Source organism: Streptopelia decaocto (assembly GCF_964273445.1).
Source record: "Streptopelia decaocto genome assembly, chromosome: 6".
In the NCBI taxonomy this organism is placed as follows: domain Eukaryota; kingdom Metazoa; phylum Chordata; class Aves; order Columbiformes; family Columbidae; genus Streptopelia; species Streptopelia decaocto.
Window position 1 is genome coordinate 51,125,019 of NC_138660.1, and position 27,882 is coordinate 51,152,900.

General features: G+C 40.6%; 1 protein-coding gene and 1 long non-coding RNA gene across 2 annotated transcripts in view; both read left to right on the top strand.

Annotated features, from left to right (window-relative positions):
* The first annotated feature begins 3,360 nt into the window (after window positions 1-3,360).
* LOC309441008 lies at window positions 3,361-9,261 on the top strand. Its single transcript, XR_014184304.1, has 3 exons — window positions 3,361-4,612; window positions 6,589-6,639; window positions 9,008-9,261. It is a non-coding gene; the product is annotated as an uncharacterized lncRNA (long non-coding RNA).
* Window positions 9,262-14,981: 5,720 nt separating this feature from the next.
* The window catches only part of LY75 (lymphocyte antigen 75), a 46,575-nt gene continuing 33,674 nt past the window's right edge, over window positions 14,982-27,882 (top strand). The window contains exons 1-11 of the mRNA XM_082057191.1: window positions 14,982-15,158; window positions 17,458-17,832; window positions 18,848-19,021; window positions 19,291-19,455; window positions 20,073-20,183; window positions 21,911-22,051; window positions 23,786-23,974; window positions 24,644-24,801; window positions 25,712-25,822; window positions 27,127-27,215; window positions 27,560-27,732. Of these exons, the coding sequence (XP_081913317.1) occupies window positions 15,074-15,158; window positions 17,458-17,832; window positions 18,848-19,021; window positions 19,291-19,455; window positions 20,073-20,183; window positions 21,911-22,051; window positions 23,786-23,974; window positions 24,644-24,801; window positions 25,712-25,822; window positions 27,127-27,215; window positions 27,560-27,732 (1,771 nt within the window). The 5' untranslated portion in view covers window positions 14,982-15,073. The remainder of the gene's footprint in view (window positions 15,159-17,457; window positions 17,833-18,847; window positions 19,022-19,290; window positions 19,456-20,072; window positions 20,184-21,910; window positions 22,052-23,785; window positions 23,975-24,643; window positions 24,802-25,711; window positions 25,823-27,126; window positions 27,216-27,559; window positions 27,733-27,882) is intronic.

The following is a 27,882-nucleotide window of genomic DNA, read 5'->3' on the forward strand; positions in this document are numbered from 1 at the left end:
GATTTAATTGGAAAAGTGCATACAAAGCATTCTGGGAAAATATCAAAATAATGTAGATCTCTTTTGAAAAGAAGTACACTGTGGCTTGTATTTTTAGCAGAAAGAGAGGAGACAGTTTGTGTTGTATGACTGAATTCCTCAAGATAGGTAAGAATTCAGTCTTAGACTAATTTTCTCCCTGTAGTATGCTGAGTCCTGAGGCTGAAATAAGTCTAAGAGTAAGGAATGACTTTAGGGAATGAAGAGAAGTTATTTATTTATTGCAATAGAAATCATAAGATGGGAGGAAAGATTATTGTCAGCCTCTTGACCACTTTGTAATAAGGAAAAGGGGATCTTCAAAGCTGTAAAGAGGAGAGGAGCATCAAACTGCATACTGTGCCTTGGACAATATTATTCTAAAGTTACTGTGATAAATATTCATATACCTAATTTTAAAATATAAATAACAACAACAAAAAAGGCATAATAGTCTTTGGACAGTAGGCTCTGCTGCGACATATTTACATCTCACTCTGCCTGGATGCTCTACTTGTTCCTCTACAACGTGGCCAGAAAGGTGGCTATACACTACGTGCAGGTACTTCTCCACCATTTCAGGTATTTTAGGGGTAGAAGAAAGCAAGAGTTAGATATGGGCACTATACCAAATTCCAGTGCAGTGAAGTTCAGTGTTTAACTTGTGGTAAGTCTTAGCTATAATTATAGTATGAAATGGAAACAGAAAAACAAAACAACAACAACAAAAAAGATAAGGGAGAAAAATAAATTTAGGAACAGCTTTCAGCATTTGCTTAATATTGGAGCTCTTTTCCTGCTTGATATGTTGGTTGCAGCACAGAGACATCTGCTGTTAGCAAGTAAGTGCCAAAACAGATGTAGCAGAATGTGTTATTGTTTAAAACAAATAGATCATGTGGGATGCTAAACTGAATTTTGTTTTGTTCCTCGTAATTCAGTATGTAGTCATTTTAGGTGTCAGATTGTTAGAGAAAAATCTTATTTTTGTTAGGCAAGCTTTTTAAAGCTGAATTGCTTGACAATTAATTTAATACCAGAGATGAGCATATTTTGTACTTGTTTTTAATGCTGTAGGTTGTATTACCAGCTTAGCTAAAGTACTATCCTGTAGAAAGTACAGTAGCTAGCAAAGTACCTTCTGAACTTGTTCAATCTCTGATTATTTGCAACTCTCTTTAGCTGCATTGCTGTAACTTGTGTCTGTGTGTACTGACAGCCATTGCAAATGACAAACTGGATTAATTATAAGTGTGTCATTTCTAGAATATTGCAACAGTCCTCTGTCCCTCCCAGGACTGATTTAAATTGCAACCAGTTATAGATAGTGAACACGTATAGTATTTTTGACAGAGAGCATTAAGCTCATGCATCCAAGAATGACCATGAATGAGAATCTTACTGTGTTACTATACACTTCAAGATCAGATCAGAAAAATCCACATATTTTTATAGTAATTAATGCAAAAGGGACTCAACTCTGACTCCTGCTGGTAAAATGCCAGTTGTATGAGATGCCTTACATTGTGCGTCCTAATGCTCTGATCCTGCCACTGCGGGAAAAAACAAAAACAAACCCAAACAACCAATCAACAAACCAAACAAAAAAACACAAACAAACAAAACCGCAAACAAACAGCAACAACAACAAAACAAACCACACCACCAAAACCAAAACAAAATAGCCCCACAAATAAACACCCTCCTTCCCCCACCAAGCAAACAAATCTAGCAGGTGGAATATTGAACATGCGTGGGCATACATCACTGTGTCTTTGCTTAGGCAGTTCCAATACTATTAGCAAACAAGTAGCCAAATGACATCAAAGCAATGGTCAGTGACTGTGTCATGGATCAACCAGTCTTTGCCTAGATTTCTTCTGAAATGGAGAAATAAAGACAGAAGAAAAGCCATGCATTTTGCTGTTGTGCTGTTTGGTGGCAGGTACAGGCAAAAGGATTTGCCTGACGCTGGGAGATAGGCAGGTCCAGGCTCTGTTTCCTGGCTTCACTACTATCACTAAGTCATCTTGGCCAACTCATGTGCTTTTTGCTTTCAGTATACCACATATAAAATGAGGGGAAAAAAAATACTATTTGGCAGTCTTCTAGGGAGAATGATCGCCAAGTACCATGCAAGTTGCAAAAACAATACCTTGTTACTAAGGGGAAACCCCTTTTCAGGAACAGTGTGAAGTACCTCATTCCATTACCATTTCCAGACTGCTTCTGATGCCAGACAGACACATGTTTTGTCAGAAAATTGGTGGTAAAATTTAATTTCCAAAGTTATTTTTTTCTGACTAAACTTGAACTAAATTTTGGTCTCAGTTCAAGCTAATAGCACTAACAGGAAGGAGCTAAATATCAATGTAATGAAATGGATAAACCAACTCTTATTTTCAGTTATGTATTGGGTTAAAAATGTGAGATTACCATCCAAAACTTGTTTCATTACAGTGTTGTTATGGCATTATATTACAGCGTTAACAATCCTTTCAAAATCCATGGTACAGCTTTTAACAATAAACTAATTGACAGCACCTTCTGTTTAAAGTGATCGCTAGCACTATGTTTGTGTTTGCTCATGCTTTCTTTTTATGTCCAATGCTTGTGTTTTAACATGTTTTGTTAGATGAATAAAATATACTCTGACTTGTGCTTTTAAAGTCAAGACTCTTGGCTTCCCTTCTGCTTGTTCCCACTTTGCTGTGTCTGTCACGTCCTCTCTGGCAAGGCTCATGGCTATGAAAGTGTGTGGGACTAAAGGTTAAAGATAAATGTTAGGTTTTACAAATATGGTTATTGTTGCTGTAAAGTTTCGCTTCTGAAATTAGTGGTTGGATCATTCTATTTTTAAGGTAGGATTACAATTGCATTCAAAGTCTGTGACTGCGTTAGTTAAAATCCATATTTGTCTTTCTGAAGACTTCAGGTTGTCCAGTCCAGGGCTAGGAGCATAGGAGGGGAGCATAGTCTAACCATTGGACTTTATACCAATAAGTAAACATTCAGCTGGTCACAATGAGAATACGAGTGAGATTGTGCTCCAGTAGTAACAGTACTCATTTGTGGGGAAAGAGAATAGGGAGACCTAAATTCCACTTTGTGCTGTAATAAATATTTCAGTACTTTGAATAAAGGAGATCAGCTCCAACAGGAGACGCTGAGAACTTGCTTTAGCCTGGTGGTTGCTGAATTCACCTGGATCAATGCGAGTGCAGATTCCTCTTAGAAAACAGGATTGCCTTTGAGTCTGGCATAGCAAAGATGCCCAAACTGTCCATGTTTTGTTAAAAAGGGGACAGCAGCATCTTCTCTTTGTCTGGGAACTTTCCTAGTGGACCAGTCCAGTTTAGAGAAAAGTGATAAAGCTGAATAGCTCTGTGCTGTCAGGACTTCTGCAGGTGTATCAGCAGCAAAAGGAAGACTAGGGAAAATGTGGGCCTGCCGCTGAATGGGGTGGTGGTAACAAAGTACATGGAAAAAGCAGAGGTACTCAATGCCTTCTTCACCTCTGTCTATACTGGTAAGATTTGCTTTCAGGAATGCCAAGACCCCAAGACAAGTGGAAGCATCTGGAGCAATGAAGACTTACCTGCAGTAGAGAAGATCAGAACATTTTGACAAAGTGGACATAAACAAGTGCACAGGACCCAGTGAACTGCATTCACAAGTGCTGAGGGAGATGCCATTGTGAGGCCAGACTAAAGTGTCTTTGAAAGGTCACAGTGATCAGAGGAGGACTGGAAGAAAGCAAGTATCATGCCTAGCTTCAAGATGAAAAAGGAGGAACTGGGGAACTGCAGGCCATCCAGCCTTATCTCAATACCTGGGAAGGTGATGGAGCACGTAATTCTGGAAACCAACTCCAAATATATTAAGGACATGAAGATAATTTATGTCATCAGTATGAACTTACGAAGGGAAAACTGTGCTTGACCAACCTGATAGCCTTCTGTGACTAAATTACCAGCTTAGTGGATGAGGAGAGAGATGAAGATGTTAATCATCTTAACTTTAGCAAGGCTTTCATCACTGGCTGTCATAGTATCTTCATTAACAAATTGCTGAGTAAACAAGTACACAGTGAAGTGGATTGAAAATTGGCTGAAATGCCAGACTCAAAAGATTATAATCAGTGGCACAGAGTCCAGCTGAAGGCCAATCACAAATGATGTACTCCTGGGGTCAATAATGGATCCGATACTGTTTAACATCTTCATTTATGATCTTGGATGACAGGACAGAGTGCACCTGCAGCAAGTATGCAGAGAGCTGAAGACAGAGAGGAGTGGCTGGTACACCAGATGTTACACTGCCATTCAGAGGGATCTCAACAAGCTGGAGAATCAGCCAAGGGGAATCACATGAAGTTCCACAAAGCAAAATGCCAAATCCTGCACCTGGAGAGTAATGCCCCTACGCATTAATAGAACCTGGGGACCAGCTGGCTGGGAAGTAGCTTTACAGAAAAGGACCTGGGAATCTCAGTGAACACCAGCTTCAGCATGAGCCAGCAATGTGCCCTTCTGTCAAAGGTGGCCAAGAGTATCTTGGACTGCATTAGGAGGAGTGTTGCTGGCAGCTAAAGGTGGGTGATCATTTCCCTCTACTCAACACTGGCAAGACACTTCTGTAGTGCTGGATCCAATTCTGGACATCCCAGTACAGGGAAGATATGGATTTACTGGACTGAATCCACCAAAGAGCCACAAGATGATTAAGGGACTGACTGAGGAGTGGCTCAGGGAGATCTTATCAATGTATCTAAATACCTCATATTGGGGAGAGTAAAGAAGATGGAGCCAGTCTCTTTCTCTCAGTGGCATTCAGTGAAGGGACAAGAGGCCATAGGCACAAACTGACATACAGGGAATCCTTTTTAAAAAGAAGAAACAGTTTTTTTTACTGTAGTGGTGGTCAAACACTGGAGCAGATTGCCCAGAGAGGTTGTGGAGTCTCCATCTGTGGAAATATTCAAAATTAAACTGGACATAGCCCTGGGCAACCTGCTCTAGCTGACCCTCCTCTAAGCAGGGAGATGTGCTAGTCATTTTGCATGGCCAAACGGTTTCAGCACTGAGAAATAAACACAAACCTTAAGAAATTTATGAACTTCATAGAGTTAAGTGCTGCCGTTTAACAGAACACATGTACCAATTTATGTTTTACTACTATAGGTACATTATGGCCAAAACCAAATAAATAAATAAAGTAGATGCACTCCTTAAAGAAATAGGACTATTTAATTAAGCACAAATTAAGTAGATTGATAACTAGAACTCTACATGCAGTTGCATTATCTTCACTACTACAAACCTTTGTTCATTCTCAATTTTTTTAGCATTTTGCAATTTATTAAGTATATTGAGAATGAAGATATGTATACAAATCAAAAAGCGGTAATAAGACTGTATATTTATTTTAGTGAATATATAGTATTATGATAATTTTTCTTTTTTTTTTTTTTCCACTAAAAATCTAACTAGAGGTACTCACACAGTGTTGTTAGTCAGTCTTCTGTAAGATACCATAAAAAGCAGAGTTATTCCTTGTCATCTTCAGCACAGGAAGTAGAGTAGGTTCTGAAATGTATGGAAAGTTTGGGTGGGTGAGGGGGGGAACTGTAAAAATTGGGCTTTGAAATCAAAGCCAGGAACAGGTTCAGCTTGGACACAACTTACAGTCTCCACAATGGGAGTACATCATACATAGAGGTGATGTCTGTAGTGATCAAATAGTGAATAATTAGGCTTTTTAGCTTAAAATCTATTATACTCTGAAGTTTTGCCTATAAACTTGTAAATGTTTAGTGCATGTGCAGAGCACTGCAGATCTGAGTCATAAGGGATCTGTGCTGTTCTGTCCTGTCTTCACCTACCGCATTTCCCCTCATATATTATGCGTCAAGCGCTTGAAACCAGCTCACCCTCTGTACTTGTGCAGTGATGAAAAGCTGATAGCAATGCTCTCATAGTCTCTCCCTGATTTACCCATGGTGTCAAGCACAGAGAAAAGTTCTATCAGCTCATTTGTATGCGCTGTCCACCCACAAACATTATCTCAAGTTATGTGAGTGTTGAGTCACAGACAGGTAGTTCTTGTTCAAGTCCCAGCGTCATGTAAGCTGTGGGTAATAACAAAAGCTATTTCAGTCTCACTCTCAGAAACAAAGAGAGTAAGGTACAAACAATTTATTTATAATAAAATGTCCTCAAATCAATAGAAAATGTGAACAGCAAGTTCCATTTCGGAGTGCCTGCTGATTTGTTCACCCAGTAGGAGCTTTCATTCAGTTCAAGAAATTACTGGTGGACCATATCAGCCAGATCACTGTTGTCCACATGCTTGCTGACCTCACCAAAACACTCTAGAGGCCTAGATGGTAGTTACTATGTTTAGAGATGATGTGTTGGCACTGCCCAAAAAGATCTTATTTATCCAGGTGCACACTAATTCTATCCTTTATCACAGTTCCTGCTGCTTTGCCTGGCACTGATGTTAAGCTTGTCAGCATTTAGTGTTGTCCATCCTGTCCCCTCATTTTCCTCCTGGAATCTTTTTTAGAGATTGGTGTCACATTGCCACTCTCCAGGCAGAGGAAGCTTGAAGAGAAAGGTCCATCAACAGACCTGCTATTTCTTATCTGCACTCCCTTAGGCAGTCCTGGAGATTTGATACTCTGCATATTTTGGATTACAGACTTTCTAAATATGGAAATCATCTGCTTATTCCAGTGAACACATACAAATACATCATTTAGCTCCTCTGCAAATGTTTTGGCCTGTCCTCTTTTTACTTTGCAGTTTTAATTTGATCTGTCAGAGTCCGATGGGATTCTTGGTCTTGATATGTCTAAAGACAGATTTAATATTAGCTTGGATTCCTTTTGCTAGCTGCTGCTCACACTTTTAAATTGTTCTTTCACTGTTTTTCCTTTAGTATGTCACTTTACAATTCTTTCTGTTTTTTTTCATTTGGAGATGAGTTCAACTTCTTGTTTCTAATAACCTCCCCTGTGGTGAGATTATCTGTGCCCACCTCCTTTTACTACCCTGTTTCCCTGAAAATAAGACAGGGTCTTATATTAATTTTTGCTGCAAAACTTATTACTTTTTTACATGTACAGCTGCCTGGACACTACTTAAATTTAAGTGCTACTTAATTTTACAATTCTTATGAATTGTAAAAAGGGCTTATATTTGGAGTACAGCTTATATTTTGAGCATCCTCAAAAATCCTGAAAAATCATGCTAGGGCTTATTTTCAGGCTAGGGCTTATTTTCAGGGAGACAGGGTAGTTCTTAGGACTTTAGTAGATGGTGTACAGTGATGTTGTGCTGTGCATCCTTCAGGAAATTCAGCTCCACCTGTAAGAATGTACTGTTCCTAGCTGCTCCTTTTTGTTTCCTCTTCACAAGCTTTATCGCTGCTATGCCTCTGTCCCTTTGAAGCTGGGTGTAACAGCTGTGCACGCTTGGCCTTTGTCAAACCCACGGGAATTTTTAATATAAATACAGGAACAGCAACTGTGAACTGAAGATGTAGGACAAGATCTGGCACATTAATGAGGACCAAATGAAGGGCTGCACCTCTTCTGTGGCTTCCCTGTCTAGCCGCTCTGTGAAGCAGCATCGATGGAGTCTTATGTAGTCTGTGTTATATTCCAGTGCTGCAATGTCCGGACAACACAGGGGTTACCTGAAGCACAGTTTCAGTGATATTTCCCTCCATCTTTGCCCATTCGATCTCTGTCAGCCCACCCTCTCTGTCTTCTGGTCAGGCACGTAGTCTGCAGACTGAGTACTCCATATGCTTAAAGCTGAGATTTCAGTCCATGTGGATTCTGTGTCACCTGCTAGGTCCTTACTTTGTTCATTTGATTGGACAAAAAGATCTCACTAATAAATTTCAATACTCCATCACCAGCAGAGGTGACTCTTCTCTGTATATTTATGTTCTGGTACTAGGATGTCCTACACGTGTCTATCATGTCGTTGTCTTCACATAAGACTAAGCATTTGATTTCCCTCTATCTATTCACTGGGTTTTTAGCATTTGTGTAAAAGTACGTGTTGTTGCAGTGTTTGTTTCTTTCTTCATCTCCCGTTTCGAGAGGAACTCTGTTTTCCATTCCTTATTTCTGTTCTCTGGCCTTTCCTGCGCTCAAAAAGGCTCAATTTCTAAGTCTTTGCTGGTGGCATACTGAACTGTGCTCCCCATGCCTGCTGCTCTTCAATTTATAGCTTAATCAATCACAACCTTAAATGCCCCCAATGAGTCCACCCTTTCCAAACAGGCTCTTTTTATCTCATAAGTGCTCCCAAGTGCAGATCAATCTGAAATTTTACTCTTTACACCATCCTCTCAGCTCCACACTGAAATTTTGTCTCTTTCTGATCACACATTAGGCAGTGGGAGCATTTTGGAGAGTGCCATTGTAGAGGGTCTTATCTTCATCTTCCTTCCATCAAAGTGAATTTTGCCTCCAGAACATCATGTGAGACTCAAAACCACAGGCTCTTCCCCAGCACTTTTAGGGAACTGTTCTGCTTTGCATGTTTAAAGAAGAAAAAAAGATTTTTTTGTTTAGATTTAAAAGCTCTTCCACCTGAATTAATTTTTATTTGCTTGAAAACATTTCCCAAATTATAAATGATGTTCTTTTCAAACTACATTTTTTGCAACAAATGTAATGTGGCATGAAATATCATCTGAGTTGCAAGCTCCCACAAGCATAATTTGAGTATTAATCCTACACCAGCACAGTAACAATGGAAAAGAGCTTTTGAGGAGACTGAGCATATTAACACTCTCAGCAGAACTACTACACCGAGGCACCATTTCCATTAAAATTGCTCAGTACAGGTGTCAGAAACCTTTTCTTAAAGTGCCACAAAAGAGTATAATTTACCACTTACCTTAAGATTTTAAGCAGGTCTCTGAATGTTAAAGCACAATTTGTATTATTTTGTTGTTGTTCCAGGAGCACACAGAGATCCCAGCAGGAGGACAAAGCCAAACAAACACATAGAGAAAGACATTCCCTGCTATCAACAAACAAAGATGCCAAGTACATGTGTCCACCCTCCTTTCTTTGTCTTATTTCTCAGACCCATTTCTGGTATTTCAGTAGGCCTTGTCAAATCTGAACTTGAATACACAGCAGGACAGACCTGGCGGCAGCGCTGCACCAGTTGGCGCCCTCACATTTGAGTAATAAAGGAGGTCGCTATTAGACTAAAGGTTTGTAATTCCTTTTATTATTTCTGGAAGTTACCTACCATGTTTCTGTGTAGTGGGAGAAACAGAACAGGCTCTAAAATGTTATAATAACATACAGCCTATTTCTTATAAATTATGGCACTTTCAGAGTGTCAAATATAAGAATCCCTAACAATAATAAAACCTTCAAATGTAACAAAAAACTCAAAACCTTGGAACTCATGCCAAAGATTCACATAGAGATTGTTAAAGAGATGTCAGAACTACATAAAAATTCAGCAGAGTGTGTGATTTCATCTTCAGTTTACTGTGCAATACAATGGTTTCATAATGTGCTAAAAGGTTAGGCTGCTGCCACTGAAACAGGAAATCTAAAGCCACAACAGAGGAAAGCTATTTTCCTTTGTCTTCCCTTTTTGCTAAAAGCCAAATATTCTTTAATGTTTAAAAATAATTCAGTCCTCAACATCCAGTTAAAAAAGCAAGCCACCAAATAGAGTGAGTGTCCATGAAGAAAAGACCATCCAGGTGGCATTAATGCAAAAACAAATCAGAGTTATTGCTTAAATACCCCTCTAGGCACCACTTCTCTGTATCCAAATAAGTTGTTGAATGCTTGTCACATCCCCTTCGAATTTTAGTGATTTTTGTTTTCATGGCCATGTATGGGACTAACTCAATCAAACCAAACGTGTGTATGTCAAAAAACAGAATCATATCACTTTTAGCCACAAAATTATCCAGTTTTCTCTTATGCTAAACTAATCTTCAAAGGTGTCCATGATATTTTAAATAGTTAGCAGACACTGTATTCAAACCAGAGCCATGTTCTAATATTAAACTTAGCAGCAGACTCTAGGTAGGATTGAAATCTTTGTCTGATGGCTGCTTTGCAGGCACAATGACTTAGAGAAAGTCCTCTGCCTCAGGAAATAACTCTGCTCCTGCAACTCTCGTAAGCTTGCATTTGTTTGGTGGGGTTTGTTTGTTTGGTTTGGTTTGGGTTTTTTATTTCTGTAAGGGCCTGGGTATTGCAAGAACGAGTGTTGCAAGGTGGAAAAAGTAATAAGCAACTAGTGTTCCCTGTTCAGATGTCACAGTTTCAAAGTCACTGCTGGCGGGAACAGAGAAGAGTGGAAATTACCATCTCCAGAGCCTCTTCCCACTCCTGAGAGATGCTGGAGGTAGAAAATCCTTGTCCAGCATTCCCTTTGTGATCAGTGTCATGTGGATGCACTCAATCTAGCCAGAAAAACTGGATTACAATGTATTGATTGTAAAAGAGGCAGGAAGGTTGCTCATGCAAGTATCCGTTTCATGTGGTGAACAGAAGAGAGAGAGGGTGGAGATTTATAGATAGACAGGTGTTGACACTTTCTGCAGGTAATGCTATTGTTATAAACATATGGGCATAAAAGCAGAGAAATTATCTGCTGATGAGCAAGAAAGACTCCTGCTAGAAATACAAGGCTCTTAGTCATGATGTTGGCACCTTGAAAGGCTTTTATGACTGGAAAGGCAAAGTCATTTGCTTGAAAACAAGAGAAAAGGCTGCTGTGCATTACTCTCAGCTCTGTGGTTGGGTCCCTCCTGTATCTGAAATTCTGTATTTGGTTATCTCTGTAGGCATATTTGAAGTTTGTTTGGCTATTAGTGCTGCTTTGCAATGAGCTGTAGGTATTCATGGGGACGTGATAATGTTTGCGATTTGCAGTACAGAAATTATTCATTGATTATGCTGTGAGTAATGCTGCTGCACAGCTCACATTAAATGCAGAAGCCTCATTGATAAATAATTTAAGAAGTACACTTTGGCACTGTTATAATTTTTATAAGTTTTGGTACAAACCCACTTTTTCAGTAAGCAGAAAATTATATTAGATTTCCTTAGGTTATCATATGACATACACTTATTTTGATTTTTCCTGCACTGTTCTTTCCAAAATACTGGTTGGTTTGTTATTGCTCCCTTTACAGCCATCTACCTCAAGGAAATATTTTTAATCCTCCTTTTTTATATCTGGCATGATTAAAACATGAATGACAAGAGGAAGCCAAGAATCTTCCACATGAGAGATTGCTTAGGTCATAGGATCAGAAAATTCAGCTGAGAAAAGGTTGTTTGCGATATTGCCTTTGAAATCTAGCTCCATTACAAAGACATTTGGGAACCTTTTTGGGGATGAGAAATATGCTGTACTATGGGGGGAGAGGAAAGAGGTGACTTTCCAACTTCTTCTCTCCAACTGCATGTAGCAGAACTAATACCAGAAACAGACACCAGTTGTATAAATGTTGATGTGCACCAGCCTTTTTGGGGAATAGAAGCATGTTGACTTCACTTAGGTGAGGAGCTGGCTGCCTGGAAGTTACTGGTGGCAACTGGTGGTCTTGTAATGGACATGGGGGCTGGCTTTTCTGGGTGTGTTTTGTGGATTTCTGGTTGAGTGCTTGGGATATCACAGTATCACAGTATGTTTGGGGTTGGAAGGGACCTCAAAAGATCATCTAGTCCAATCCCCCTGCTGGAGCAGGAACACCTAGGTGAGGTCGCACAGGAACATGTCCAGGCGGGTTTTGAACGTCTCCAGAGAAGGAGACTCCACAACCTCCCTGGGCAGCCTGTTCCAGTGCTCTGTCACCCTCACTGAGAAGAAGTTTCTTCTCAAATTTAAGTGGAACCTCTTGTGTTCCAGCTTGATCCCATTACCCCTTGTCTTATCATTGTTTGCCACTGAGAAGAGTCTGGCTCCATCCTCATGGCACTCACCCTTTATATATTTATAAACATTAATAAGGTCCCCCCTTAGTCTCCTCTTCTCCAAACTAAAGAGACCCAGCTCCCTCAGCCTTTCTTCATAAGGGAGGTGCTCCACTCCCTTAATCATCTTCGTTGCCCTACGCTGGACCCTCTCCAGCAGTTCCCTGTCCTTCTTGAACTGAGGGGCCCAGAACTGGACACAATATTCCAGATGTGGTCTCACCAGGGCAGAGTAGAGGGGAAGGAGGACCTCTCTCGATCTACTAACCACCCCCCTTCTAATACACCCCAGGATGCCATTGGCCTTCCTGGCCACAAGGGCACAGTGCTGGCTCATGGTCATCCTGTTGTCCACCAGGACCCCCAGGTCCCTTTCCCCTACACTGCTCTCTAATATGTAATCTCCCAACCTATACTGGAACCTGGGGTTGTTCCTGCCCAGATGCAGGACTCTACACTTGTCCTTGTTAAATTTCATCAGGGATATGAGGTATCAAAGGATGTTTTCCAGTGCCCAGGTCCTTCTGATTCCTGACACACTGGCCTGTGTGTGGTCCTGCAGAGATCAGTGTTGTCACAGTGGGTTTTGTCGTGCACAGGCTGCCGGGTTGACTGACAGACTTCTGCCTTAGTGGGGGAGTGCATAGCACCAGAATGCACAAAATTTGGTTAGCCACACAGACACTGTGCAAGCCCACTGAAGGGTTAAAAACCACATTTTGCATATTATCTTTTAATTGATCATTTCCACAGACCACAAAACATTGTACTGCAACTTATTTTGCCTTAGTAGAAGCCAAAAAAGAAAAAAGAAACCACAAACCAAAATAAAAGTATTTGTGTTCGGGCTTTTTTAAAAAAGGCTTTTGATAAGAAAAACAGTAAGACTACTGTTTATATGTGATTTTCAATAACTTCCTATTTTTTAAACTTGTCATCAGAACACTGGCTTCTTGTTTTGTGTGTAAAGCACTTTAACCAAACAGTTGTACAGGTGTGAGTCTATATACTCTTCTCTGTCTGTTGCTTGGATGGAGGAGATGTGTTTTCTAACACGTGTTTTCTAACATGTGGAAAGAGATGTGTTTTGGTGGGCTCACAAGGGCTATACATTGTGTATCTCCTCTTACATTAATGTATGACAGAGTTTAAGTATAGGGCATGTGTGTGCATGCAAAACTGAAGCCAAGAAGCACCTGTGCAAATGGCAGCAATCTTTCCTATTCTTTGGCATCCTTTAATTTCTGTGTCAGGATCAGGGTCTTATCCTGTGTTATCTGGTACGGTATTTTATAAACAGATAAATGAAAAAGGACCTCAAAGTGGAAGTGCATATTGGAGAGCATATGTTATGATGTACATTAAGATAGCTTAAGAGAACCTCCCCCCTATTAATATACATATTTGCTGATACATGTTTGGTAAATAGGATGGTGTTAATTTCAGAGTTGCTGGTGTATGTTCAGTAAATATACACTGCAAGCTATTAGTTGCAAAGTTAAATGCTTTACTAGTCTTTATACCAAAACTAGGACAGTCAGTTATTACATAAGAAATAGCACACATTTGGAAAGGTTCACAGGGATGCAGGGTTCACACCTACTGCTTCTTGTCTTTTTGTTTTATTTAAAAAGAGACACACCATCCCACCACGTACTTAATTTTGGTTTCAATAGCTTGCTTTTGTATCAGACTCACCAGTGGGGAATTTCTGCCTCCCACTCTGCATGGAGACTTTAAATCTTTGCTCTTCCACAAAACAAACTCTTTCTTGTAGCACAGTTTTGCTTTTGCTGTAGCTACGGACCACTCTCTGAATCTGATTTCTGATTTTTCAAGTAGCTCCTGCCTTGGCAGCCAGGTCTTGTTCTGCAGTTTCCAGCAGGAGAGAACATTTGCACACTTAACAGATGCCTGGTTGTGTTCACTATCTTTCTGCTCAATTCCCAGCCTAGCACACCCTCAACTCCTGTGTTCCTGGTGTCCAGATTCCTACATGATGGGCACATTTGAAACACATAAAACAGACTGCATGCTGGGCTTCCCATCTATGAAAATCTAGTACTTATTTCCCTCAATGGCTGCTCCTTCAAGTCTAATCACAATTGATTTTCCTAGCCAATTTGTTGTTGTTGTTGTGACTTTGCAAGCACTTTCTTGCACAGCTGGGGTTTGATCAATACAGCTCTTCCAGGTCAGCACCACATCACCTAATGCGCAGATATAAACAGATGTGTTTTTGTTTTATGTACTTCTGTCAATTTTCCTTCTCTTCCTTCTCTTCTCTTCATTCTCCCAGACTTTGTGTTTTTATTTTTGGTTCTGTAACTTCCTGTAACCAGCATGGTAATTTTCTGAGCAACAGTTATTTCAACTGCTCCAAATCTCATCCCCTCCTCCCCCTTCCCCGGCAGAAACGGATCAGACAATTACGATTTTAGCTGCTAGCCACCAGAAAACTGTCAGCGAGCACAGCAAGGCTGCCGGCTGCCTCTGTTCCTCCTTCAGCTTCTCAAGGTCCAGCTGGTCCCTGTGCAGGTCCGTAACGCGGTGGGAGTGACTGGCGCTGAAGCATGGCCCTGGGGTGTCACAGGCACGGGACTTCAATAACCGTGCAATAGTTAGGTCTGCTTTTCTATTTTTTCTCAATTTTTCCCCATATTTTCCTAATTTTTTTCTGCTTCCTTTTTCTCTTTCACTGTTCCTCTTTTTTTTTTCTTTTTTTTTCTCCCTTCCTCTCATGTCCCCTTCATCTCCCCCATGTTTTCCTCGTCTTTTTCACTTGCGATTTCCCCTTCGCTGTAACTTCGCTCCCGGCGGGGCTGCCGCGGCCCGCCCGTCCCCGCCACCCCGACCTCTCACACCCGGCAGCCGCCCAGCCACGGCCCCGCCCCTGGCCGCAAACCCGGGACCGCTCTTCTCCTGGCAACAAGTGACGCTTCCCGGGACGGGCCAATCCGGCCGGCTGCTCGCGGTCCAGGCAGCTGGCGGCGGGCGCGACGCTCCGGCAAAGCGAGCCCGGCACTGCGCCCGCTCCGCGCAGCCTGCGCGCCCGGCCGCGGGAGGATGGCGCGGGCGGGGGGGCTCTATCTGACCGCCTGCGGTCTCGCCTGGTTCCTCGTCTGCTGCGCGGCCCGCCGGGACCTCTCAGGTAAGCCGGGTGCCCACCTTGCGAGGGCGGAGGTGCTGCGCGAGTGCGCAGTGGAGCAAGGGGCACGGAGGGCCCTTTTCCGCTCCGGAGGGTGCCCGAAGGGGGAAAGGGGTGCAGTGACCGGCCTTCTGCCCCGGCGGTTCCCGGCAACTCCGGGTGTTGCGCTAGGTGGCAAAGTCCAACTGCGTGGAAACAACGTGGGAAACTTACAAGGAGGAGCGAGAAGGGGAGGAAATACGCCCAAACTTCCATCCCGGACCGTGCGCTTCGCTTGGGCAGCAGCGAAACAGGCTTCTGCCCCGCAGCCCCCGGGTGCCACGTTCCCGGCGCCCGCGGTGCCGGGGCCGCCCCCGAGCCGGGCCAGCGCCGGGCCGGCGGCGCGGAGCAGAGCGATGGGAGGGAAGCGGGTCTTTGGCCTGTTCCCTCCAAAGGACAAATAACCCGAACTTGGGCAGATCCCCTGCGGCGCCTCAAGCCGTCGTTTCTATTCGCAGCTTATGCTCGGGGAGAGAGTCAGGCGGCTTACCCAGACCGCAGGTGGAAAAGTTTCATATTGAGCAAATTCTTGCAAGCCAGCGCCGATAGCTTGGTGAGAGCGGCTGGGAAACAAGTTCAGCTCTTCGCTAAATAGTTGCATTTCCCATATTTTTATATCCTTTGACAGAAACAGGCTCGGTTTTGTAGCTGAAGACGTCAGGTAAAACTTCATGGCGAGAGCGTTGAACTGGACTAATTGAGCACTGGTATTAATAAATTGCTGTACAGAGGGATTTGGTGTGACAGTATCAGCGGGTTTTCTCGGGAAATTTTAAGAAGTGGGTTTGTTCTTACTGTCAGAATGAGGGTTGTGTGGGAAGAAGTGAAAGAAGAATGAGGAAAGGGAAGATCTGAGAAGAGGTCAAGAGCATATTAAAAGAAATTGAAAAGGAGAAGAAAGTCTGAAGGGGAGAAGAAAAGCAAAAAGCAGATATCGTGCTGAAAAATGACAGGGTAAAAACATACCAAAAAAACAGGTTTGGTTGTTAAAATGTCTTATTTAGTTAATAGAGAGGATGAAAGAAACAGTTGGTTAAAATGTGCTCTTTAGGAAAAGTCACTCCAGTAGGTGGCTGACTTAGAGATTCTTTACAGTTTTACCAGCTCAGTACTATTTAGATACTATTTGGCACTTATACAGTGGAAAATTCACGAGTATATTGGAAAGTAGTGGTAAAATTCACTGCATAACATCACTGAATATTTTCCTTGCTGTTCAGCCAAACCTATTATTAAGTCATATTAAAAAAAAACACAGTAGGAATGTGATTGACAGTGCATTACTATTAAATACAAAACACTACTCAGCAGATTCTTTATTTAAACAGCAGAGTTGCAGCCTTATGGGTCTGGGACAGCCAAGGTCCATTTCAGCCTAGTTAGTGAAAGTTTTATGCCATGGGGCCGTCTTTATTGTGGCATAGAAACAGCTTTAGGACATTTTTTTCTTGCTTAGCTTAAGCTTACTGCCACTTGTCATAATGTTGCTTTTTTACTGCCAGAGGTGTCATCTTGTATCTGTAGGGAGATCCATATCTCTTTAAAATTGTGCATTATGCTTTGCCAACATTTTTTCTTTCTTTTCAATGACAAGTTGCGTCACAACTGAAAATGAAACTAGGGTTCCTGTACTGTTTTGAAAAAGATACTCCTAATCTTTGTGTGGCATCTTTGGTGGGCTATTCATTCTAAAACTCTCTCCCAAAAGCAGTGCCAGTTATTTTAGTAATTCTGCAGTTGCACCCAGAAACTGGTTCATGTATGAGCCTGTCATATTGTATATCATGTATGATACACAGTTAAAAAAAATGCTTACTAAGTGAAGGTAATTTTTAATTATATTTTATGGTACCTGCCGTGTGTGTCTGCAGTTGGGGATAAGCCTGAACACAAGATTCTTTACCCAGTAAGCTTGCAAATTTATCAGGAGTTGATCTGATCAGTATGTGTTAGAGTTCTGATCGATAGGATTTGACTTAGAAAACAGCCTCGTTTTATCTCCACTCATTTTATAATGACTTTGAAACAGATCTTTTTTTTTTCCCCTCAGAAGTAAAGACTACTCACTAAAGAGCAGGAAAATGTACTTAATGTGGCTTATAGAAAAGAGATAGTATAGTGTACAAACAGCGGTTGATGTACTTTTCTGGTTGCATGTCTGAGAATGTGATTACCCTTTTAAAAATTAACTTCCTATGAAACTATAACATCCTATGATACTGAATCACACCCGTATGTGGATTTTTATTTTGTTCTTATCCAGGCAATGATGTTTTTACCATTCGCCATGACACACTGAACAAGTGCATCCAAGTTAAAAACTCACGGATAGTGATAGCTGACTGCGAGGAGACAAGTGAAGCTTTATGGAAATGGGTATCCCAGAATCGCCTCTTTCATTTGGGGTCCAAGCAGTGCCTGGGACTCGATATATTCACCACATCACTGTCTCGCCTGAAAATGGTTGATTGTAACTCGAAACTAATGCTGTGGTGGCGATGTGCTGATGCGTCCATCCTTGGTGCATCTCAGTACAAAGTGACTATCAAGACTACCTATGTAACTGCCAGCATAAATGCAACAGACCAGTGGAGAAGCAACAGTTCCTCCAATGATATATGTCGGTATCCTTACCATGGTGAGTTTGTACAGAGGTTTGGAGATTTATTTTCTTTTTTTTCTTTTTTTTTTTCTTTTTTTTTTTTTTTTTTTGTTAAGGGCTTTTTGATGTATGTCTGTGCCAATAAATCCTTAAAATGTATGATATGTAAAACTGGTCAGTAAAGCAATAGAATGTTTTGCTGTAGAGATGTATTGATATTCAAGTATGAAAATTTAACTATTTTTTAATAAAAAATAAATATGCACAACTGCAGAAGTCGTGTTATGGAGTAGCTTTCTTAGCATGTTTAGATCCCTTCTCCCCTATTTTAATAAGACCCTAGTTAGTAATGAAATGTCAACGACCATCTATCAGAACTGACACTGTCCTCTTCACACTGATGGGAATTTTGCTGTTAGCTCAAATAGCAGTAGGATTTGAAGATATTTTATTTCCTGATGGGAAAATATGCAATCAAATGCAAGCAAATTCAGTGCATGCTGCTCACTTGCAGCCTGTTGGACTGTCAGGTCTGGTGGTCTGTCCACTTGCCATGGAAGCCAGTCTCATCTGAAATCTCATGCCTGCTGGTAGAAGTGGTGAGAACTTGCTTTACCATATTTAACAGCACAATTTTCTTTGTGTTTGAATTGTTCAGAGTGGCTAGGCTGAAGAGCCCAGTCGGTGCCAGTCCCTCTCCTGTTTGCGTTGATTCCTAGGGCTTTGTTCTGCAGTACTCTGTGCAAACCTCCTGGATTTCAACTGGACAATGTATTTGTCCCTGACTTATCAGGAAAGGGGAAATAAGCTTCTGCTGTGTTATTCCCCACTCAGAAGTAAAAGTACAGAAAAATATTTTAGTCTCATTTCTTTCAGTTCTAGCATTGCTGTATATTATCTGTAACAACAAGATAGGGTGTATTAAAACTGCAAGTGCAATTTGCATGCTTTTAAATTAACTATGTCTCTACAAGCCATAACATTGATTTGCTGTCCTTTCCTCCCCTAGAAAACTTGGATATATTTCTTTAATTATTTTTTTTTCCTGCAGAGGTGTATACCAAAGATGGGAACTCCTATGGAAAACCCTGTGAGTTCCCCTTTCTGTATAACGAGACGTGGCATCATGACTGCATTCAGGATGAAATGCATACGGGTGGGAAATGGTGCGCCACATCTGAAGATTATACTCGTGATGGCAAGTGGGGAATCTGCTTACAACCAGGCATGTTGGCTTTCTCAATAGACATCCTAAAAGTGTTCTGTTACTTTATGTACAGCTCCACCTTGGTGTAGCACATTGCTGTTAAGCTGGGTAAAAGCAGGTCTCTTTTCTGTCGCAGCATTGACAGGACGATTAGCACACAGTCTGCAGTACATGTATATAAAATATAAAAAGTTGCTAGACTTTCAGTTTTGTAATTTTTCTTTTGAAATGTTTGTGATGTTTCAGTATAGTTGTTGTTACAAGTACCTTCTGCTTCCTTTAAACAGAGGATGGTTGTCATGATATCTGGGAACATGATCCAGGGTCTGAAAGTTGCTACCAGTTTAATACACAATCTGCTCTTTCTTGGAAGGAAGCTTATATTTCATGTCAAAGGCAAGGGGGAGATTTACTTAGCATCCAAAATGCATCTGAATTAAGTTACATACAAGGTAGGTGCAATTATTCACATACAAATATCGGGAAGTCCTGACAAATTAACATAAAGTGAAGACAACATTTTAGTTTCTGTCTTAAAATTATGGGTTAAAACTTGGCTGTACTTAAAATGCATTGATGCTTTCATCTGTGTAGCAAGAATAAGCTGCTAATCTCACTTGGGAAGTGGTTGTTTGTTTGTTTGTTTTTTAATTTAGCTGTGTGATGTCATTGTAGTGGTTACTTGTTGTGCATGTTTATAATGAGGAATGTCCCCAATATCTCAAATACAGGCCAGAGTGGTGGTAGGTGTTTTAGCAGCATGTTACCCACATGTCATGCAATTGCCCTCCCTGATGTTCACGCTTGACCTGGAGGAGTTATCGACAGTTATTCACTGTTGGGAATATAAAACCAAAGGAAAGATGTCTGAAGGAATTGGGAGGGAAGATTTATGTGGGTGAATTCCTCCTCAGTTCAAGAAAGGCTACATATGCAATTACAGTAGCAATCTTTCTTTCCTCAAATGCATGCCCTTTCGGATCACATTTTTAATGTGAAGGAGACCAATAAAAGATGAGCATTTTATGTGAATTGTTTTCTTTAAAAAATATAATAAATTTATCTCTAGGTAAGGAAGACATTGCTGAGATCTTTTGGATTGGCTTAAATCAACTGGACGTTTCTGGAGGTTGGCAGTGGTCAGATCACAAACCTTTGAATTTTCTCAACTGGCATCCAGGTAATGATGTTTCCAGTGGTATTAACAGTATTCACAACACAAACTAGTATAATATTTTGCTTTGCCTTTTTTTCTTTGTTTGTTACTAACCTTTCTCCCTTGGGTTTCACCAAAACAATCATTGTTGTTCCACTTCCTTTAAGAGTTCAGAAGCATCTTTTCCTCCTAGCCAGTGAATTTTTCTGCACTCATTCTGTATTTATGAATGATTAGATTAATGAATTTGTAAAAACATAAAACTTAAGTAGTATCTTTGAGGTCCATTTTAGTAAAGAATCTACAGCTTCCCTAGCTGCTAAATTTCTACCCCCACTGACAGAATGGCATTGACTTCCCTCAAATATTACAATTATTGGTGCATGTGCAAGAACTGACATTGTTTAGAAACCTAACTAGTGTTTTTAAACTTCAAGGTTGCTTAAATTTGTCTCAAGGTGAAGACAAAGGAAGAATAAAACTTTTGAAAACCCTTTTTTAATTACTCCCATGTTTCTAGTAGAACTGGTGAGAGTCTTATTTGTTTGGAATTTTCAGCATGTATCTGTAACATTCTCACAAATATGCCATGCATGTGTATACATGAAAATCCTGGAGGAATAATAATCAGTAATATTCAAGCTAATATTGTTCTGTCAGGCTGATTTTGAACTCTTGAAAGTGGAATTCCCTTTTTCCTTCAGTTCTAGAACAGTGCTGCAATATGAAGTCTGTGAAAAAATAAAAAGTGGTTCCTGTTACTTCTTTGAAAGAAATTTCTGTGAGATTTTTTCAAATATTTTTCTTTTGGAAAGGTCAGAGACTTTTGCTGCTCAAACTACTGACTGCACCTTCTTCTGGAACTGTGATGACACTGTAGGGCTGTAATGCAGGGCTAGAGACCAGCCTGTCCTGAGTTACAGTGACATAATTTAGTCTGCAGTCACGGCAGACGTACTAATGTCTACCTCTCTTGTGAAGAACACTTGCTGGTATCTCACAGGAATTTTGCTAGCTGAAAGTTGTGCCCATTACTTCTTGTCCTTTCACTGTACACTGCTGAAAAGAGCCTGGCCCTGTCTGTGTCCTACTGCCCCATGAAGAGCTAAGCTCCACCCTCAGCCTTTTCTGTGTGAGACTGAATGAACCCATAGCAGGGAGAGCTGCTCTGTGTAGGACACCACTCGGGTTTGCTCTGGGGCTCAGAGAAAGAGCAAGCTAAAAAGTACCATTGCAAAGAGGCTCCGAGGAAAGCTGGGGACTGCAAAAAAGAGTTCTCCACTGTGGTATTTTTAATTTGAGGCCTTGTCTCAGGTTTCTGTTAAGGTGAGGGTTATGGTTAGAGTGGAGAGAAAGAGTGCAGAGCTGTGTTTGGATGGGGCTGGAGGGGGTCTGCCAGAGGAAACTGAGGGCTGCAAAAAGGGTTCTTCCCTGAGATCTTTCTGGTCTGGGAAAGTGCTCAGCCAAGGGCTTGTTGTATTGTAAAAAGAACATTCCTCCTGGTTCTATGATTAAACATTGGAAAAGAAGTCCAGATTACTTGATTCTGAAACTTCCTCTCTTGCAAAAGCTTTCTGTGGGACCTATGGTAGGACAGGTGCCACCAATCAAGTTATGCTCTTCAAATACAAGATGCTGTACTATGCAAAGTATGTTGTTCTTCTGTAGAAAAGCACTAGAAAAAAGAAGCAGTTACTACCTTACTGTTTGATAACTTGTGCTCTTCTGTTTTTGTTTGTTTCTGGCTATAGATATGCAGAATCTGTCCCCGCTGGATGGGACTAGCTGTGTGGTGATGAATGCCGCTTCAGGGCAGTGGCAGAGTTACCATTGTGGGGCTCCACTTCCATATATTTGTAAGAAGTCACTCAAAGAAGTATCAAGTCTCCCAGGTAGGACAGCTTGCATTTCTGTTTTTGTATGTTAATGAGTCTAATGTTCACTAATGGAGTCTTCCTTCCTCAAGCCTTCTTAGGTGTCTTTGGCAAAACACTTGCACAACAACTTTGGGTTTTTTTAGCAGACCAGAAGCAAACTCTGTATCTTCAGTGTCAAGATGATGCGTCACAAACAGCTTTTTTTTTTTCAGCTTTCTCATTCACGTGTAAAACATTTCCCAGCACAGTCCTACCCTTTTATCTTGTTTTCCTCCTTGGCTTGTGTCTTCTTTCATGTGCTGCTGAAAGTCTGGAACTGTCATTTTTACCTCAAACCTTTCCATCTCTGCTTTGAGGTCATTTCTGTCACTCTCTGTGTGTATTGGCATAAAATGGGACCTACCTGAGGCTTGGATCAAACCTCGTCGAATTCAAGTAGAAGTAGTGAAATGACCTTACTATTCTTTGAAACCAGGCCCAGCACTAGAAAACAAAATTCAAGAGTTGTTATTCTGCCTAGTGTGTAATTTTTACTGGACCAATAACAGCTCTTACAAGATAAAAGTAAATATTACAATAGGAAAACCAGAACAGTTTAAACCTTTTATTCTGTTCTCCCTACACACACACACACACACACGCACACACACAGTCCTTCAGTTTTCACAGTGTCCAGCTGTGACATAGAACTGCTTTGGTGTGTTGGGCTGTTTACCTCCTGATGGATGTCCAGTGCTTCCAGTCTCCATGGCCTGTTCTTCCATGTGTCCTTTGGTCTTACCCGGTTTCCAGTACTCACGCTTGTGGGGCTCTCATGGGAAAACTTGTACTGGAAGATGATTGTTCTTGTATTAGGGGAGGACTATGGGATAAGAAGGATGAAGCAGTGTCCTGGAGGTGGAAAGTGTCATGAAGTGTTGCTGGCTAAGGCACGTTCTTTCCAGCTACCCCAGGGAGGTGTGTTCCTTTGAGAAAAAAAATTAGTAAGCAGTTTAATTAAACTGGTTCAAATTTTTAAACTATTCCTTTAAAACTAGCCGTCCTTATTTGTTTACTGGCTCCTCAGTGGGTTATGTAGAGTTGTTACCAGTGGTTATACAGTGGTTTATTAAATAAAACGCAAAATTCTTGTTATTTTATGGTGTATTTTGAACCAGAAAGGCTATTACTGTATACCTTTTTCAGCATACATTAAAACCAGATTAAATTCTTGAATATCTTAGTTCAGAAGAAAAATGTTTAAAACTAAGCATTTGTTTCATTGTGAGCTATTCAAAATTGGTCTTCTGCATGGTGCTGCATATGGATAATAATGACCTATAAAAGGGCAAACCCCTGCCAGAAAAACACAAGCAACTTTTTGTGGGGGCTGCTGTCCTGCAATGAAATAACTTGATTTGCCTTTAACTACTTTTGAAATCTTTAATTACTTTTGAAATCTTGCTTCCAATTACTTCTGAACCTTTCACTTACATTACAACCAGCTTTGTGTTATGCATTCCATCTTTTTACTTCCACTTTTTTTTTTCTCCTCCTGCCTACCTCGTGGCCCCAACTATTAAGAGTCTCCATAATGCTGCTCAGTGAAGTCTGTTTGCTTGACTGAATTGCCCTGAAGAGATGTGAACACGTTCTGATCGCTGCTTTCTGGCTGTTTTCAAGGTGCTGCCAGATTTAAAATATTAAGAAAATGCCAATCCATTGCAGTAGCCAATGTAAAACTCTAATTCCATTTCTCTTCACTATTAGTGTTTTGGACACACTTGGACACTCACTGTGATTCGGGCTGGCTTCCCCATAATGGTTTTTGCTACATGTTGGTGAACAACCAGGCACCTTGGAGTATGGCAGATGAGTTGTGCAAAGCAAATAAGAGTAACCTCATCAGCCTACACTCATTAGCAGATGTCGAACTGGTTCTTACAAAGCTTCACCGTGGTGAGTTGGGATACTTGTAAAGGTCAACACCAAGTGCTGCACACCATAGATTGCAAGCCCCTTCCTATGTTCTAGCATGTGATTGTCATAACCTCTAGCTCTTAAATGAAGGTGCTAATGCTGAGCTTGTCCACAGGCGAGTGCTGAGTGTTGCTGTTCAGGTCCAATCCCTCTGTATTAGCTTTTGTTTTGAGCCATTTCATTTATTTATTTGTTTGTTGGGCTGACCTGTTTCTAGTTGCCTAGTACCTTGTATTTAATTTTTCCATTCAAAGAGAGTCATAGATAGTTGGGTCAATATTTGACTGCTGGGTCACTGAACTAATAAATGTTATCTGTACTCTGTGGCCTTATGTTTTTGCATACAGTCTAAAAATTAAATTGGGTTGAGCTTTTTTTGCTTGAGTGTTCATTATTTCTTTATTTCTGTGGGTTTTTTTCATTACCTTCTCTGTGAAATTTATTCACATTTATGAATATAAGTTAACAAACAAAGTAATAAAAATCTACTGTACTTGTCTCAAATTCCCTTTCTGATGATAAGAAAAATAATGTGGCTTTTTTTGGTGCCATATAGTGATAGAAACCTAATTTTACTGATTTGACATTTCTTTCCAATTAGCTTGAATACTTTTTGAAATGCCAGTGTTGTCCTAATTTTAATTACAGATGCTAAAGAAGAAACGTGGATGGGTCTCAGAAATGATGATGTACCAACCTTGTTCAAATGGTCAGATCACTCAGCTGTGGTTTTTACATATTGGGATCAGAATGAACCAAAAGTTCCTTTTAACAGCACTCCTAACTGTGTGTCGTATTCAGGCGAGGTAGGAATACAGTGTTGGGTTTTTAAAGTTTTTTCCCATCATAGGAGAGGCAACATTGATGTGTTTGAAAGTCAAGGAGAGGGTAAAAGCAGATAACTGGTTTTATTTCTGGAATAATCTTTAAAATACAGATAATAATTTTGTTACAATCAAATTTCTTGAAATTGTTTAGCTGACATTTGATAGCTGTGTACTGCAAAGAATGGAAGAAGCTGCTCACAGCTCTGAAACTGCTGCTGCTGTTGGCCAGCCAGTTGTTCTTGTCACTCTGTATTTTGGGTTACCGCATTCTTGTGTGTCTGTGGCAGAGAGCTAGGAAGGACTGTTGAAAGGAAAAGCTGGGTTCAGCTGCCTCCAAGACCAAAGTGGGCCATCCTATTGGGATGGGTAGTGAGATACCTCAGTGAGAGGAGAGTTGAGATGCTGGGGAGGTACAGCACAGAAGCAGCAAGGGGTGGGTGGGAGATGGAGGTCAGAGAGATGAGTGGGCAGGGGAGCAGGCTGTATTCCATCTCCCAGATTCAGTAGAAAACTGGGGCAAGCATCTGTCTGCTGGGCTGCCAGGCTGGCAGTGGAGCTCCTGTGCCCAGCTCCTCTGAGCTGCCTCTTCCCCACCTCTGCAGGGAGCTGAGCACTGCCCTTGCCCCTACTCTTTTCCATATCCAAGAGAGCTGGAACCACCCTGGCCTGTTCTGCCCTTTTCAGATGTGATCCAGAATCTTCCCATCTCCACATTTGTCACCTTTGTCTCTCCCTTCCAAACATGCAACTATGCATATAAGCCAGGCCATCCCATCCCCAGAAGCACTAGGGGCGTTTTGGCTTTCCCCCGTATGAAAACTCAGCCCCTGCACTATGGAAGTTGAAAGATTTAAGAATTTCTAATACTTTTTTCTTTTCCTTCTCACAGTTGGGACAGTGGAAAGTCAGATCCTGTGAAGAAAAGTTGAAATATGTGTGCAAGAAAAAAGGAGATATTTTGAATGAAACAAAATCAGATAAAAATTGTTCATTGTCAGAGGTAATAGGAAGTCTGTGTTTCTTTTACTTGGTTCAGAAACCTGCATAAAATTACTTATTCACTGTGCTTCCCATTTCCTTCTTCCCATACAATAAAGTCTATGGAATGTTTTGGCTGAAAAAGGACATTTATGTAGTATGAGCCAAATTTCAGAATATCGTAGGCAGACTCTGGATGTATTGCCACTGTTTTTCTTGCTGAAAGTAGTATGAGCTTGGACCCAGGAGACGTTGTGTTTTATTTATTTGTTTGTTTGTTTGTTTGTTTGTTTGAAAAAAAACCCTTGCTTTTACTAGATATGTTATTGCAAATGCCGTTTGTTCTGTGGTTTTTGCTTTAGGCGTATTTTAAAATGTAGGGTAAGCACTTTGCATCATAAAGATATGCAGAGATTGATAAATGAGGTTATGTTTCTGCTACGCTTCACTTGGCTCTCATTTTTGTTCTTTGGCTTGAATAAAGCTGGTGTGGTTTTTTTTTTTTGTGGGGTTTGTTACTGGTTTTGTTGTTGTTTGTGGGATTTTGTTTATTGTTTGCTTAAGTATGACATGTCACAGCATAAATAAGCCTTGAAAAGGAGTCTTTTCTGTTTTGAACAATCTTATGATGGTATTACTAGCTATTCCAGAGTTATTTCATTCAGTTTTGTGTGGCATATTGTCTGCAACAGGAAATATGTTTAGCCCTTATCTTTCTTTCTGCACAACCTTAGGGTATTTTTACTCTGTCTCTTCAGAGACTGCCAGCATGTAGAAGTTGCAGCTTTCTGGGCTGTTCAGGCCCCGGTGGTATTGATAGGCTAGCAAACAGGTAACATAGTAATGTTCCTTGAAATTTCAGTGTAAGTATAGGGAAAATATTTGAATAATAGAGAAATTTTGCGAGTCCACACATTTTCAGTATAACACTTTTTTTTTTTTTTTTCAGAAGGGACACTAGCAGTGCCCTCTTATTATTCTTCGGTTTGGATGCTGGCATTGGTGGAACAGCATGAAAACACCTATTGTTTTGAATAGGACTAGGCTGTTGCCCTTGTGTTTCTCTCTCACATAGTAATTAGAAGACTCTGCACAGTTGAGCTAAAACAGTGGTGTATTCTATTCCTGTGGTTGCATTATTTCTTAGAACTGTGAATCTGATGGTTGATGATACTGGACTTTGTATGTGATACAGTGCATGTCTTTCTAGTATTCGCTGTGCCAGGTTGTGGGCACCAGCCAGTGTTAGCAATAATTTATTTTCTCCTGAAGATAATGCCTAAATTAGGTTGTTATGTATAAACGTATTTTTCATTCTCTAACCAGGGATGGGAGAGACATGGCAACTACTGTTACAAGGTTGATAAAACAGAAGTTTCATTTGGAGCAAAGTGCAATCTTACAGTGATGAACAGGTAAGGCACCGCTCTGTAATTTATGGGCACATTTTGCAGCGTGATGCTGGATATGTAGTCAGAGATTAAAACTATGCTAATTAGTGGTTTATAAAGAAAAAATAGAATTGTTTTTGCAGAGAAATAGCAAACCATGTTTTCCATGATGTGACAATGGTAAACCTACAGTGTAAAATGTTCTTGGAAGCATGTGAATTCCCAGCCTGCTGACCTCATGTTGAATACAGGACTGCCTGGACAAACACTTGAACTAACTTATGTAATAATATGTCTGGTTTACATACTGTCTCAATAGTTTTGCATCTCTTTCAAATATTGATGCAAATTAATCTGTGAATTTTCAGATTTGAGCAAGAGTTTATAAACACTCTAATTAGAAAACACACCAAAGTTGAAGAAAAATACTTCTGGACCGGTTTGCAGGATATTAGCCAGTCAGGAATATATTCCTGGGGTACAGTGGATGGGGAAAAAACTGAAGCTGTGACATACACTAACTGGAATTCCTTGCAACCAGGTAAATTTAATAATTTAAAAAATAAATGAAAATACTGTCATTTTACATTGAGCAAGCATTGGAATACCATGTTACGGAATTCCAAGGATGAAATAAAATAGCCATTCAGAAATGTATGGATTTTTTTGAAAACCAGCAGTAGTTTTAAAT